This window comes from Danio aesculapii, chromosome 5, assembly GCF_903798145.1.
Source record: "Danio aesculapii chromosome 5, fDanAes4.1, whole genome shotgun sequence".
Lineage (NCBI taxonomy): Eukaryota > Metazoa > Chordata > Actinopteri > Cypriniformes > Danionidae > Danio > Danio aesculapii.
The window spans coordinates 66,322,752-66,338,048 of record NC_079439.1 but is presented as its reverse complement, the minus strand read 5'-3'; the positions used below and the strand labels follow the sequence as shown (position 1 = coordinate 66,338,048).

The 15,297-nt window shown below is 37.3% G+C and overlaps 1 protein-coding gene across 1 annotated transcript in view; it reads left to right on the top strand.

The window, feature by feature from the left end:
- col27a1b (collagen, type XXVII, alpha 1b) overlaps positions 1-15,297 on the top strand; it is a 189,896-nt gene that overhangs the window by 12,576 nt on the left and 162,023 nt on the right. The window contains exon 3 of the mRNA XM_056458734.1: positions 8,631-9,820. Within this exon, the coding sequence (XP_056314709.1) occupies positions 8,631-9,820 (1,190 nt within the window). The remainder of the gene's footprint in view (positions 1-8,630; positions 9,821-15,297) is intronic.

Sequence of the window (15,297 nt, the reverse complement as noted above, 5' to 3'; positions counted from 1 at the left end):
TTCTCAAGCCTTCCAAGGTGATGATCTATTTTAAAAGAAAATTTAAGCTCAAACTGGGGTCCTTGTTGATTCGTGAAATGCAAGTCAGTGGCTGTCAATACTTTGAGAGTCAAGAAAACATATACAGGCAAAAGAAAATGAATACCTGTGGCTGGAGCTGCGGTGATAAATTGTTTAATGAAAATGCATCGCACTTCTCTCCTAAAATGATTCCGAGCTCAGTTTTTAACAGCAGATGGCGTTCTAGTTTCTAACAGCAGACGGCATTCTAAGATTGTTACTAACAGCAGATGGCACTTTAAACTAGTTTTAAACAGCAGATATCACTCTAGGCTAGTTTCTGACATCAGATATCGCTCTTGGCTAGTTTTTAACAGCAGATGGCCCTCTAGTCTAGTTTTTAACAACAGATGACACTCTAGGCTAGTTTCTAACAGCAGATGATGCTCTAGGCTAGTTCCAAACAGCAGATGATGCTCTAGGCTAGTTTCTAATAACAGATGACGCTCTAGGCTAGTTTCTAACAGCAGATAGCGCTCTAGGCTAGTTTTTAATAGCAGATGGTGCTCTAGGCTAGTTTCTAACAATGGATGGTGTTCTAGGCTAGTTTCTTACAGCAGATGGCGCTCTCGGCTAGTTTCTAACAGCAGATAGCGCTCTTGGCTAGTTTCTAACAGCAGATGGTGCTCTATGCTAGTTTTTATTAGCAGATGGTGCTCTATGCTAGTTTCAAACAGTAGATGACACTCTAGGCTAGTTTCTAATACCAGATGACGCTCTAGGCTAGTTTCTAACAGCAGATGGTGCTCTAGGCTAGTTTTTAACAACAGATGATGCTCTAGGCTAGTTTCTAACAGCAGATGATGCTCTAGGCTAGTTCCAAACAGCAGATGACACTCTAGGCTAGTTTCTAATAACAGATGACGCTCTAGGCTAGTTTCTAACAGCAGATGGCGCTCTAGGCTAGTTTTTAATAGCAGATGGTGCTCTAGGCTAGTTTCTAACAGTGGATGGTGTTTTAGGCTAGTTTCTTACAGCAGATGGCGCTCTCGGCTAGTTTCTAACAGCAGATAGCGCTCTTGGCTAGTTTCTAACAGCAGATGGTGCTCTAGGCTAGTTTTTATTAGCAGATGGTGCTCTATGCTAGTTTCTAACAGTGGATGGTGTTCTAGGCTAGTTTCTTACAGCAGATGGCGCTTTCGGCTAGTTTCTAACAGCAGATGGTGCTCTAGGCTAGTTTCTAACAGCTGATGGTGCTCTAAGCCACATTTTAAACAGCAGATGGCACTCTTAGGGAGTTTTTAACAGCAGATGGCACTCTAGGCGAATTTCTAACAGCAGATGGTGCACTAGGCTAGTTTTTAACAGCAGATGGCTCTCTAGGCTAGTTTTTAACAGCGGATGGTGCTCTAGGCTACTTTCTAACAGCAGATGGCACTCCAGGCTAGTTTTATTTTTCTGTCTAAAAATGGACTAAAACACAGCCTGGAGTCCATTTGGCAGGGCTCATCCCTATGCCCTTATCCATTTGATAGGGTCCCTGTGAGGTGATTAGAGCATAGGGATGAGCCCTACAGCGTGCAGTGTGTGACAAAAGACACTTCCCTGGCAAAGGATAATGGCCTGAAGTGTCCATCACATCATTCCTCACGGGCCTTTCAAAGTGGTCAGTTGGTTTGGAAAAATACTTCAATATGGCAGCCATATTTTTTTAGATCTATTTTTTTAAACCCTTATGATGCTTTCTACATTATCATTGGCACAGTTTCAAAACAGATATGGATGGTCATAAATTTGCAATAACAATGTTCAAAAGCTGAAAAACAACCATCAAGATGTGGGCAAGTTTCAATTGCGTAAACTGGTCCTAATTGGCTCACACTGGCCTCAGCTCAGCAGGTCATGCTTATTTAATTTCATGATGTTTAGGACTCTTTCATGCAGCACTTCTAGCTGTTATTTGCAAGCAATCCTTTGGATGTTTATTGTGTGTTCTGTTGAGGTGCGTCGCTGGAGTTATTGTACGAGTTTTGTGTCATGCGATTTATGTAAAATTATTCAGATCATTAATTTTCTAAATCCAGAGCAGTTGTTTTCCTGCTGTTTGTCAGGAGATGATCTGTCACCTCTTTCCGACGTTCTGGATAATTAAGTGGCCAATGTGTTAGTAACTCTTTTTAGATTTGTTTACAACACCACTGCAGACAGAGTTCTCTCTCCCAACAATACCACACAGTCTGCAGGAAATCATCTGTTAAGTTACACATGGGGGGAAAAGTCCACGCAAATTACTCCATTTACATGTGCTTTTCATTTGGAAATCAATGGGTATATTTAGTAATAGCAAATGTTTAGCTGTATTTTGTTTAGTCAGGACTGGTTTGGGTTAGATTTGATTTTGTGATGCATATTCTTATTTGTTGCTTTTTTTTAATTGCAAACTTATTACTGACTTTTAAAAAGTGTGCAGCCTTAAGACAAATGCCATTGAGTTGTGCTTTTATTTATTACATTTTGTTGTATTTACTTGCTAGCAAAGGGATAACATGGGATAACATTGTTATTTATTGTAACAGTGGATCTACAGACTTTGCTGTTAAAATATAATATAGAAACAAGTAGCAAATTTATTACAAGACTTCAGAAGCCTATTGTTTTAATCAAAACCACACCAAAAGAGTGAAAGAACAGCCTAAAATGCTGTTAGTAAAACTAAGTGTTGGACAAGACACAGTATTTTTACTTTATTGTTGTACTTAAAGGTCTTGTGAAGTGCTTTGAAATGTGCATTTTTATTCAATGTTTGACATAATCTCAACTGAAAAATGAATAGAGGGTGGGACATATATTAGCCCCTCCCCTTTAAAAAAAAACAGCCAATAGCGTTTTGTTTTTATCTCAGAGTTCAGATGCAATGATCTCTATATGCCATCTATAATATTCTCCTAAAATGATCATTTTTCTCAGCCTGCTATGTTTATGTTCTGTTATTTAACTTTAAAGACAATGTTAAGAACTTATTTGTTACTATAAAAGTAAAATGACTGAGCCTACACGCTGGAGTCAAGGAAAAATGCTAATTTTAGAAAAAAATATCAAACACAGGTTAGAGGTTTTTGCATCTAAACTTCAGATGTTATTACATGCAGGTATTTAATCAATCATAAGTACAATCGTAAAACATTTATTTACACAATAAGTACATTGTAAAAAATGACTAACTTCAGTGGAAGTACATATTAGTTAAGGTCATCTAATATAAAGTGGGACCAAATATCGAGTAAGATAAAAATAAGCAAATCAGTAAACTAACAGAAAAGATACAGGCAGCTCATTTCCTCTTTTTGTACGGTAATTTACATGACCAGCTAGACAACACACTCTATTGTTCAAACTACTAAAGATCTCAATAAAATTCACTTTCTTAATGGTGAAATATGTAAGTTTGACATCCAATGGTTGGACTAGGGATTGCACGCGTAGTTCAAAACAAACACAAGCCAGGTTGCCAGATTGACCTTATCAACAGATGTGTACCAGACTATCAAGCCTAAAGGCTGATTTAAGGCTGATTTAAATAAATAAATAAATATTTTCCATATAGTGTTTGTCCAACCAACACTTGAAATTTATATTTAAGAAACGACTCCTGTTTCTTGCCGCTGAACAACAGGATAAACTGACAATGGTTACCTCAGGTACACCTCATGTGCTTTATTCAGTGTTAAATGCAAATAATGTGAGTTTGGATGCCATTTACATGACATTTATTGCCATACTTCTGAAAACGGCAGCAGAAAGTTAACCTCAGATCTTGAAAATAAAATAAACAGTTTGAAGTTGAACTTTAGAACTGTGACACACCAACATCCATGATTTAACATGTACATTTAATAATGTTAAAGAGGTTTCATATGTATTAATTTGGTTATAAACCTTACCATTTCGTTGGATTGCAGTAAGCGCACTATTCTGTGCTTCTGAATGGCCGTATTTAAATTTCTGTCATGTTTCGTTTGGTGCAAATAGCCAAATTCCTTATCACTGCAAATCTCATCACATAGTGTATTGTTAGGACACGAGTTTACAATGTAACCTGCTCACCTAATGTTTGCATTTGTAATATTTATATTATTTGCTAATAGGGTATATGCATTAATGTTGTAATGTAATTCAAATACAATCAGTTAAACAGACTTTGGCATTCATTTAGTTGCTCAAGCGTAAAATGAGCCCAAAACTGTTTACTCGCACCCGTCAGAATCGGCAGGCTAGCGCAGAAGCTCCATTGATTATACTGGGGTAAAATAAATGCTCATATTATAAAGACATGGAGGGAAAAATGTAATTTAATGCAGTGCTTCTGGTACAATCTGAGACCCACTTTATATCGGATATCACTCAGGCAGTGGAGATCGCTGATTTTTAAAGAAAACAGACCTTAAACGCGCCGAATTTGCATTGGCATACTCTTTACCGGAAACGATTAACCCAGGTTACTGGCAAATTAAAAGTCCTATTAGCATGCTTCGGCATATACCCTATTAATAACCACCACGTCTGGAACTCTGAATCTGCATCTCATTTTGGAAGCTGTTACTGTCCATTGGAGGTCGCATTTCGGTCACGGACGCATACTTTGAGAGCCTTTCGGACTTAATGAATGAAATTTACGGTTTTCCATCAAGGCAACCCGGAGTGCTGGAATATAGTCAGACAGACATTCCGGCACGTAACTCGCATTTTCAAAGCAGAATATCTGACTTCAGCATTGTTTTTCAGATAAACAAGAATGTTCACTTAGCATGTTTCTTAAATATCTGCAAACATATCATGGTATTTTTATGCCTAAGAAGAGTCAAAAACTTACATACAGCACCTTTAAACTTCTCAACATCAGAAATTGTCAGAGAAGAGCCATGAATCACAAAAACATGTCAAGCTAAAGATGCATTTGCATTGTTTTAGCTTGGTACTATAAAAAATTTACATTAGTGTAATGCTAAAACATGCTAATTTATCTCATTAACATGCATCTTCTTCACCCAGTTTCAGGTAATGTAAAACGAATATGGTTATATGATGTTCTCCTTTAAAATGTTAATAGTGCATCGATACTGTATTTTTGCTCAATTAAGTACTTGATTTAAGTACTTTGTTCAGCACAGGTAAATATGAGCATGAACAAAAAAAAATGCTTATTGTCTTTGAAGTTTTGCTTATCAATCTATCAATCTTGCTTTTAAAGAATGTTTAGCTGCATTTACTGTGAAACAAGACAAAAGTACAGATTAAAAAGAATATATTTTTCACAGTCTTATAACTAAATCCACATACAGTAATGAACCAGTATATAAAGTATTAAATAATAAATGGCTTCAGGCAATGCAGAATAGTATCTTGTGGTTCTGTAAGTCTTATATGGACGTTTGAGATGCACACTCCCTCTCGCTTCACTTGACCTAATTCATTGCAGACCTCTAACGATTTTGTAGTAGAGCTGATGAATCTGTAAAACTCACATTTACTAGAGAAAGCCCACACAGTGTTATTGTTCTACGTGTAACAGTATCAGCAGAGTATTTCGTGAAGCAATACCCCAGATGAAACATTACCTTTGCCGCATGTGTTCGACATATGCTTTTGTTAACGATCTGTTCCTGTAATGAGCTCAGTGTCTCTCTGTGTGTGTGCGGCAGACCTACAATTAGCTATGATGACATCCTTTTTGATTCTAAAGCTTTTTTTAGACAGATTAGTTTCAATCTAAAGACGCGGAATGTGTAAAACTGGAATATTGCATATAATATTTGCAAATAAAGAATCCAATGAGTCGAAGAGAACAAAATCGTTACTTCCTGATATACTGGCGCCAAATATCAAAACAAAAGTGGAAAAAGTGGGAGCAGGAGAAATCATTGTGGGACTTTTTTCTTATATAATAAATTACTTGAGCCTCAGAATATGCAGATGAAAAGCAATGAATGCGCTGTGGCTTTTGTAAGCGCAGACTCTTAAAACTGGAGTTCCAAGTTCTGGAGGTAATAATACCAAAGATTATAGAATACACAAGACATGTCACTCGTATAGTTTTGAATGGGAAATAAAGAATAATGGTCAATATGATGAAGGAAGCACTACTACAGGAGCCAATCAGCGATCACTATAGACTGAGGATTCTCCGGCGGAGGGGCTCGGACCAGACGTGAGTTTCTGCAGATTTTGTGTGATTTGAACGTTTACAAATGAAACTAAAGAGACAGTTGTTCTTTAATTTTATTGGCGATTCCTAATATGTAATTTAATTGTAAGCTTAATGGCAAGCAATTTTGGAGAATTTGGTTTTTCCCCATTCAAACAGAATACCCGTGCACACTGCCCAAGAGGCGAGTGAAATGACTTGGCTTAAAGGGACTTTGATAATACTGATGTGACAATCATTAGCAATCTAGCAGTTGCAGATCACTGCAGAACTACAAATCTGTTCCAGAACTTGGACTTCAATCCCATCATGCACCTCACACACACAGCAGTTCCAGGTCTCTCCCTGATTGCACACACACTGCTGGAAACTAATCATATACTGATTAAATGGACTTTATATACTCCCCACATTCTCACACACATTGCTGAGTCTTGTTAGTCTGTAACACCACAAAGCGTTTCTTTGTCTAATTCTTTCCGTGTTTGATCCTTGCCTTGTTTTATCGTTTATGTTGTTTGACGCCTGTATTGACCTCTCGCCTGTGACTTTGACTACGCTTCTGGATTGCCTCTTTTATATTGTTTGTACCCGTTTGACCGTTGCCTGCCAGACCATTCTCTGTTTAATAAACTGCACATGGATCCTCAACTCTGTTGTCCAGCATCCCCCTTGTTACAAATGAACCAGTTTGATGACAAAACGTTGGCTGAGGGATTTTAGAATGACCAAAACAACATTTCAGATGTTTTACAATGGTTTGTCCATTAATGCCATCCCATAGCACCCATATTTGTTATCACATGACATGTTAAAACAGAATCGCATGACTATTTTGATGTGCACGCTGGAATTTATTCAGTAAATGTGTTTCCATCATAGCTTATGCACATTTTTTTCTTATCGGAGACTATCCTACTATGTCTACATATTATACCCAAGCCTACACTATTTTGTGCACTCGTTTTTGTTGTGTATTTTCAAAATTTATGCACATCTTGAAATTTCCAATAAGTGTTTGATTAAGCGATATTCCAACATGTGCCTAAAAATAGATGGATAGAAATATAGCTAGTGCATCATTGTATAACGATTATTGCAGTCATATTTGTGGCTTTCCTTTTTATATTTTATGTTAGCTCTTAGATAGTTTTTAACAGCATATGGTGCTCTAGGCTAGTTTATAACAGCAGATGGTGCTCTAGGCTGGTTTCAAACAGCATATGGTGCTCTAGGCTAGTTTCTAACAGCAGATGGCGCTCTACACCAGTTTTAAACAGCAGATGGTGCTTTAGGCCAGTTTCTAACAGCAGATGGAGCTCTAAGCTAGTTTCTAACAGCAGATGGTGCTCTAGGTTAGATTCTAACAGCAGATAGCGCTCTACACTAGTTTTAAACATAAGATAGTGCTTTAGGCCAGTTTCTAACAGCAGATGGTGCTCTAGGCTAGTTTCTAACAGCTGATGGCGCTCTAGGCTAGTTTTTAACTGCAGATGGCACTCTACACTAGTTTTAAACAGCAGATGATGCTTTAGGCTAGTTTCTAACCGCAGATCGTGCTCTAGGCTAGTTTCTAACAGCAGATGGCGCTCTAGGCTAGTTTTTAACAGCAGATGGTGCTCTGGGCTAGTTTTTAACAGCAGATGGCGCTTTAGGCTAGTTTTTAACAGCGAATTGACCTCTAGGCTAGTTTCTAACAGCAGATGGCACTCTACACTAGCTTTTAACAGCAGATGGTGCTCTAGGCTAGCTTCTATCAGCAGATGGCGCTCTAGGCTAGTGTCTAACAGCAGATGGTGCTCTACACTAGTTTTAAACAGCAGATGGTGCTTTAGGCCAGTTTCCATCAGCAGATGGTGCTCTAGGCTAGTGTCTAACAGCAGATGGTGCTCTAGGCTTGTTTCTAACAGCAGATGGGACTCCAGGCTAGTTGCTATCAGCAGATAGTGCTCTAGCTAGTTTCTAACAGCAGGTGGGGCTCTAAGCTAGTTGCTATCAGCAGATGGTGCTCTAGGCTAGTTTCTAACAGCAGATGGTGCTCTAGGCTAGTTTTTAAAGGCAGATGGCGCTCTAGGCTAGTTTCTAACAGCAGATGGTGCTCTAGGCTAGTTTCTAACAGCAGATGGTGCTCTACGCTAGTTTTTAACAGCAGATGGAGCTTAAGGCTAGTTTTTAACAGCAGATGGCACACTAGGCTAGTTTTTTTGTCTTAAAGTGGACGAGAGCACAGCCTGAACTCCATTCAGGCTTATTCCTATGCCCTAATTGCTTCGAAGGGTCCCTTTGAAGAGATTAGAGCATAGGAATGAGCCCTTAAAAATTGAGTGCAGTGTGCGACATCAAACATTTTTTTACATTTATATATAGCTAGTGCATCTATGTATAGTGATTATCGCAGTAATATTTGTGACTTTTCCTTTTTTTGTAGATGTGGATGTGCTGCACAGACTGGGACTGGTTGGGAAAAGACCACCTCAAGGCTTCATCCCCATTAATTCAGGAGTCATCCTAACAACAAGGGCGCGAATTGACGTCCCGGTGAGCTCTGTCATTCCTGCATCACTGGGCTTGACGTTCTCTATCATCCTCAGCGTGTGTTCGCATCGCATAAACAATGCTTTTCTTTTCACCATTGTGACAAAGAGGAAAAGACTGCAGCTAGGGGTGCAGTTCATCCCTGGACAGATATTAGTCTACCTGGGCCAAAGGAACTCTGTGAATTTTGATTTCGATGTTCACAATGGCCAGTGGCACAACCTGGCTTTGGAAATCCAACCCCAAAAGGTTACTTTATATACTTCATGTGGGAATACAAGTGCACAGGCAAATCTTGATTTTCAAAATGAGGAAACGCTGGATCCAGAGGGCTTCTTTCGCTTGGGAAAAATGAGCCAGAACTCAGTGCAGTTCGAAGGAGCTATCTGCCAGTTTGACATTCATCCCTCTGCTCAGGCAGCTCACAATTATTGCAAGTACATTAAAAAACAATGCAGGGAAGCTGATACTTATCGGCCAAGCCTTCCTCCTCTTCTACCACTATTACCCCTGGACCGTAATACATCTACCATTCAGACCCCTAAAGTTGTAACAGATATCAATGAAAGACATCTTTCACAAACAGGAGATGAGATTAATATTAATCATGAAGGCCAAACCACTTTGCCACCAACGATAACCCAGTCCACACTACAGCTCCCCCTGCAGGCCACAGCGCAAACTAATGTCGCCTCTATTAGGAATAGGACTTCACAAATATCTCCAAAGCCAACTCAACAAAACAGATCCAGGAAGAAAGCAAAAAAAGAACGTAAAAAGTCCCACATTTTAAAAGAGAACCATATTTCTGTCACTGACAATCCAACAAGTCAACAGATAAACAAACTAGATATTCCGACCACAACAACACCTGAACTTTCTAGTACATTCAGGGTGTCAGAGATGACAACATTAGCAGCACAGAGACCTCTGCCAAAGGAAACCTCCTTTTTTGAAGCCAAAGCCACCTTGTTTGAATCTGTAACCCCTGCAGCTATGGATGGTTTGCAAACGTTTGACCTGGAACCGACCCAGTATTCCCTCTTGGAGATATCTGGACTGAAAGGAGAACCCGGATTACCGGTAGGATATCTTATCTTTGAAAAGATATGTTAATTTTTAGTGATGTATGTCAGGAGGCAATACAAACCCTTTTGTGCATTTTTCTTATTTGTATTGTTTAAATTGGACTGATGGAGGTCAAGCTATTGAATGTTAAACTAACATCAGGTCTAGATCTAGTCTAGAGGTCTGTTGCACAAAATTAATTGAACAAACTCTGTTTTGCAGAGCAAGTTGTCATTAAATATCATTATATAATAATGATGCTGTTATAAAATAATTGACTATTGACACTTTTACTGATTTTTTTTAATGACAAAATAATTTTGTTTTGCTGAAAAAAGGGCCTTATAACAGTCATGTTTATGACGGATTTATGACAAGTTATGTTTTCTTGATAATAGGGCTGCAACTAATGATTATTTTGATAATTGATAAGCATGGATGCAACGATTATAAATTTTGGTTGTACAATTATAGTCTGAGGAATAATCATGGTTTCATGGTTATCATGATTATTATGCATTCATTTATTTAAAAACACTACTAGTTTAGAAAATCTCATGAAAACGTCTTCTATTTTAAAGTGTTATTTATTGCTGCTCAGTAACCAATTAATACAGCACAAAATAATAATAAAAAACTAGCAATAGTCTAATTCTAGGCTAACGTTTTTGGCATTTAAACATAAGTAATAATTTTACACTGAAAATAAATGACATGAGTAAACAAATAAATAAATAAACAAATAAATAAATAAACAAATAAATAAATAAATAAATAATTTTTCTAGGGTAATCTAAACTACATATTAGCTATGTATTTCCTTTTTAAAGAGAACAAATGTAGTCAAAGGCTACTGAACCTCTGTCTAAAAGGTACTTTTGATCAACTATAAAAAATTGTTTGATTTTTTCATTTTGTATTTTTTTTTTCTCTTTGGAGTAGAAATGTGTTTATTCCATAAAAGTATGAATCTGACCGGTAAGTTCTTGTCACGTCTCTCACGATGCACTCGCAGCATTCTTTCAGCTAGGTGCGCCTGGAAAGTGTGAGTGCGTCACGCCGCTCGCGGTCCACTGCCAATATAAACGTGCAAGCCGCGCACCTCCATTGGAAATAATGACCTTGCGCACGCAAAAGATAAGACGTTAACGGCCCTTAGTTAATAGACTCAGCCATAGCTAAAATCAGCCTTTAATCCAATGTACATGGGTATTAGTCTCGGTGTACATTTTAATTCAATTCAATTCATGTTTATTTATATAGCGCTTTTCGCAATGTAAATTCTGTCAAAGCACCTTAACATAGTTTTAGTAAATTCCAGATTTCAGCTCGGACAAGCTCGGAACTTTAAACCTGCACACAGTTCTCATATCTTTGTTAAGCTGCAGCAGTTTTCTTCCATGCAGAAACGCGGTGTTGAGAAACCTTTATGATTAATTAACCATGATGAATTAAAGCATGGTTAATAGTGAAATCGGCTAATCGTTGCATTTATATGAGTTGCATGTCTATGAGTTAAATGTACTTCTTTTTGTTTTTTTAATTGATTAATTGGATAAAATTAAATACTTTCTTAAATTTGACATTTTGAGTAAAATTAGGGTATTATTTATGTATAAACGTATACTTTTAAAAATGCAACAACCACATATTGAATTTAATGATTTTTAATTTTGACATTTTGAATCTCAAAAACAGAGTTTGTTTTTGAACACTAAAACTTCTCTAAATACCCAAAATATAATAAAAAAAAATAAGAGCAAAACAAGTGTTGTAGTCCTATTCACAAGTTTAGGAAATTAAGACATAACCATGCTGACAATAAGATATTAAGCTGCAGAATTTGTTGAAATATTAACATTCATTCATTCATTTTCCTTTAGCTTAGTCCCATATTTATCAGGGGTTGCCACAGCAGAATGAACCCACAATATCAAAATTATAAATAATAAATAAACAATAAATATTTCTTTTTGAAGCAGAGGTAGATATCAGCTTAAATGTTAATATTTTACTGCTGCGGTGCTGGTTTTAAGTATGTTAAATCTCACTCTATTAATTTAATGATTCATTCATTCATTTTTCTTTGGCTTAGTCTCTATTTCAGAGGTTGTCACAGTGGAATGAACCGCGAACTATTCCAACATATGTTTTACGCATATAGATGCCCTTCCAGCTGCAACCCAGTACTGGGAAACACCCATAAACGCTCATACACTAGAGCCAATTTAGTTTATTCAATTCACTTATAGCGCATGTCTTTGTCCTGTGGGGGAAAGCACCAGGAGGAAACCCACACCAACACAGGGAGAACATGCAAACTCCACACACAGAAATGCCAACTAGCACAACTTGGACTCAAACCAGCGACTGTTTGCTGTGAGGCAACAGTGCTAACCACTGAGCCACCTCTATTCGCTTGATTTAAGCTAATTTGAATAAAGTGTTACCTGATAATAAGCTTAGGGGGTAAGTTTGTCATTTCCAATAGATGCACATGACTTGCACAATGCACATATGGGAGCAACGCGCACATGTTGTGCAAGTGGCGCACATGTAATGCTCGCGCAAAGCCCATTATAAATGGTTAATGAAACCACGCACTTGCGCTTGTCACGTCAGTTCAGAATAACAACATACGGGAAAATGAGTGGTGGTCACAGCAGTGAGGAGATTATAAATAAAAAATGATGTAAGGATGTCACCAGAGTGGCTTTTTGGTTTCTTTTCTTGTGCATCCCAGCCACTAGCACTCCATCTGAAAGATTTTTTAGCATAGGGGGTAATGTAGTCATTCAACTTCACAATTTATAATGTTACAATATGTATTTGAAATATGCTGGCTGGTTCTTTTACCTGAAAGCTCATGTTTGGTTATCATTATTTGTTTTGTTTACAGAGTTTGAGGTTTACTGTATCAGTTAATCAGTGTCAGTTATATCAGTTTGCTTTAATTGTTCAGTGTTTACGCTTTACCATTGCAAGTTTAAGAGTCTCTTTAACACTTTTGTTATTTTATTATAAAAAGATCAAATATTTTGTTTAAATTAGTGGTGGGCTGTTATCGGCATTAACGCGAGACTTTTATCGCGCGATAAAAAAAATTCACCGTTAATCTATTCTCAAAGTTGGGTTGGGACCTGGGTCTATTCTACGCAAGCTATGATGACTTTCACCTTGATATTTTAGCGCGGATGTATACCTGACCAGTGAGCTGTCTGACAAACAAGTGCCCTTCTGAATCAAATCAGCAAGATGCCTGACTTTAGCTGCAGTTCGGCAGTTTCACTTTAACTCATGAACATTTCATTCATGCCGTTGTGACAAACTGGGGTATTAGACGCAAATTAGGAGCAAGGACTGGTGAGAGTGTTATAAAATGTAATAACGCTCGCCAAACGGAAAGAAAAAAAACTTCCGCATTTCGCGATTTGTGTGTGTGGGTGTGTGTGTGCGGTCCTTTACTGACAGCCACCTGTGTGGATCTTGTCGGAAAATATGACGAAAAGTCCTACATGACGGTAATAGTTTGATTGCAGTGTTTACTTCAGTAATGCCACTAATATCTGCACACTCCACATGTCTTAATTCCATTTCTGTTTAGTTCAGTTATGACTAGTCACATTAAGGTAATTTAAAATCTCTGTTTACATGGTAGACTCTTAATCAGAGTATTCATATTAAAATCGTATTGAAGTTTTGTTGCCCATGTAAACATACTCAAAGTACATACACACCGTCAGGGCTCTGTGAACTTGGCATTGAGAAGCAGCATTTTCTGATTGTACGTACATCAAAAGCAGAATTCAAATGAGCCATTATTAATCTAGATTAAAAAAATTAATCTACGCCCACCTATAGTTTAAATATTTTAGTTTTTGACTATTAAAACTATTTGCCTTTAGTAATGTTGGTAAATGAAAATAAAGTGGTTAAATAAATCCTAATATTCCTAAATGGATTGTTAAAAAAATGCAATAATTATCGATATCGAATGATACGAAACATGATATCGTGATCTTTTTTTTGCAATATCGCCCAGCCCTAGTGATACCTTAAGATTCTTAAAAATACTAGAAAATTTGACTTTTTTTTTTATAACAGTGCGCTCTTAGTTTGTCTCTCGACCTAGTAAAATGATCAATTTCTTTCAGAGTGAAATGTTATTCTGGCTAGATTTTCATTGCTTATTTGAGAGAATGTGCAGATTTGTTGTTGAAACACTCAAAAGCTGAGTCAGGTTACCACAGCATAACAACAAGGTGTTCGGCCTGCAGCAGACCACTCGCACTGCTATGAAGACCGTTTTGGTTCTTTTTAAACAGTGTCTTATGGTGGCCAGATGGCAAGTGTGCTGCTTTGCTTATTTTGAAGAATGGTGAAATGTGAATTATTGGCTGAGGCCATGTGTTTTCTGTACCATGGCCTTGTCGTCTAGCTTCATGTGTTATATGTAAGTGCTGACTGTTGCATTGCAATAATATGGGTTCGTTTTCATTTGGTTTCCATTAGCTTTTAAAGAGTTCAGTGCGTAATGCGCCACACACTACCCAACTACATCTTTTACCAGTTAAACAACCTTGTCTGGGTGCAACTGTTGGGTGAAGGCTGGAAAATGGTGTCATCATTGTTGCCTTTGAGCATTTGGTGGTCTTGGGCTTAAGCCTAGTTTATAAAATCCTTTGAAAAGGCATTACAGGCCGGTGGGTTTTTTTGGACGTGCGATGCTTACACACTTTTTCCCTTGTAGTTAAAGAATGAGGTCACAAGCCAGAGGGTGAGAGGACACACGGTGTAAAAAAATCTGCAGTTTGTCTTGTTTTCCACTAAACATATCTAAACATCCTTAGTATGAAATAAACTCACTTGAGAAGCAAAATTGTGCAAGATATTAAGTCATATCTTCAGCGTTGGTCTACACGATTGTGATTAACTCTTCCAAAAGTGGAGAACCATAGAAGAGCCATATTTGATTCACCAAAGTATTTTTAGAGAGATGCTAATGGTGTAATCCAATTCAGTGATTTATGCTAAGCTAAGCTAAAAATGCTCCCGCCAGACCTAGAGATTGGCTGATAAATCATAAATCATTATCAATGACTGAAATAAATAATTGTCAATCAATCAATAATATAAATCATTGTTCATATAAATCATTGTTAATATATATCAATGTTGATGTCAATCAATCAAATCATTTAATATAATCAGATTAAATGATTTATGCTAAGCTGAGCTAAAAATACCAGACCCAGAGAATGGCTAAATGGTTCAACAACGGTAAAATTCAACTGTTCAACTGGGAGTTGTAAAAATAAGCAGATTTTCTAAAAATCTTCCAGACAGTATTGAATTTGGATGAACACAGTGTGTGGTGCCAATCTGCCTCACAGTGCTTAAATTTAAACATCATCTCATGTTTAACAACTTAATGAATGTTTAGGTCTATTTAACTAACTATATTCTAAATATAAACAATTTAAGCTATTTTC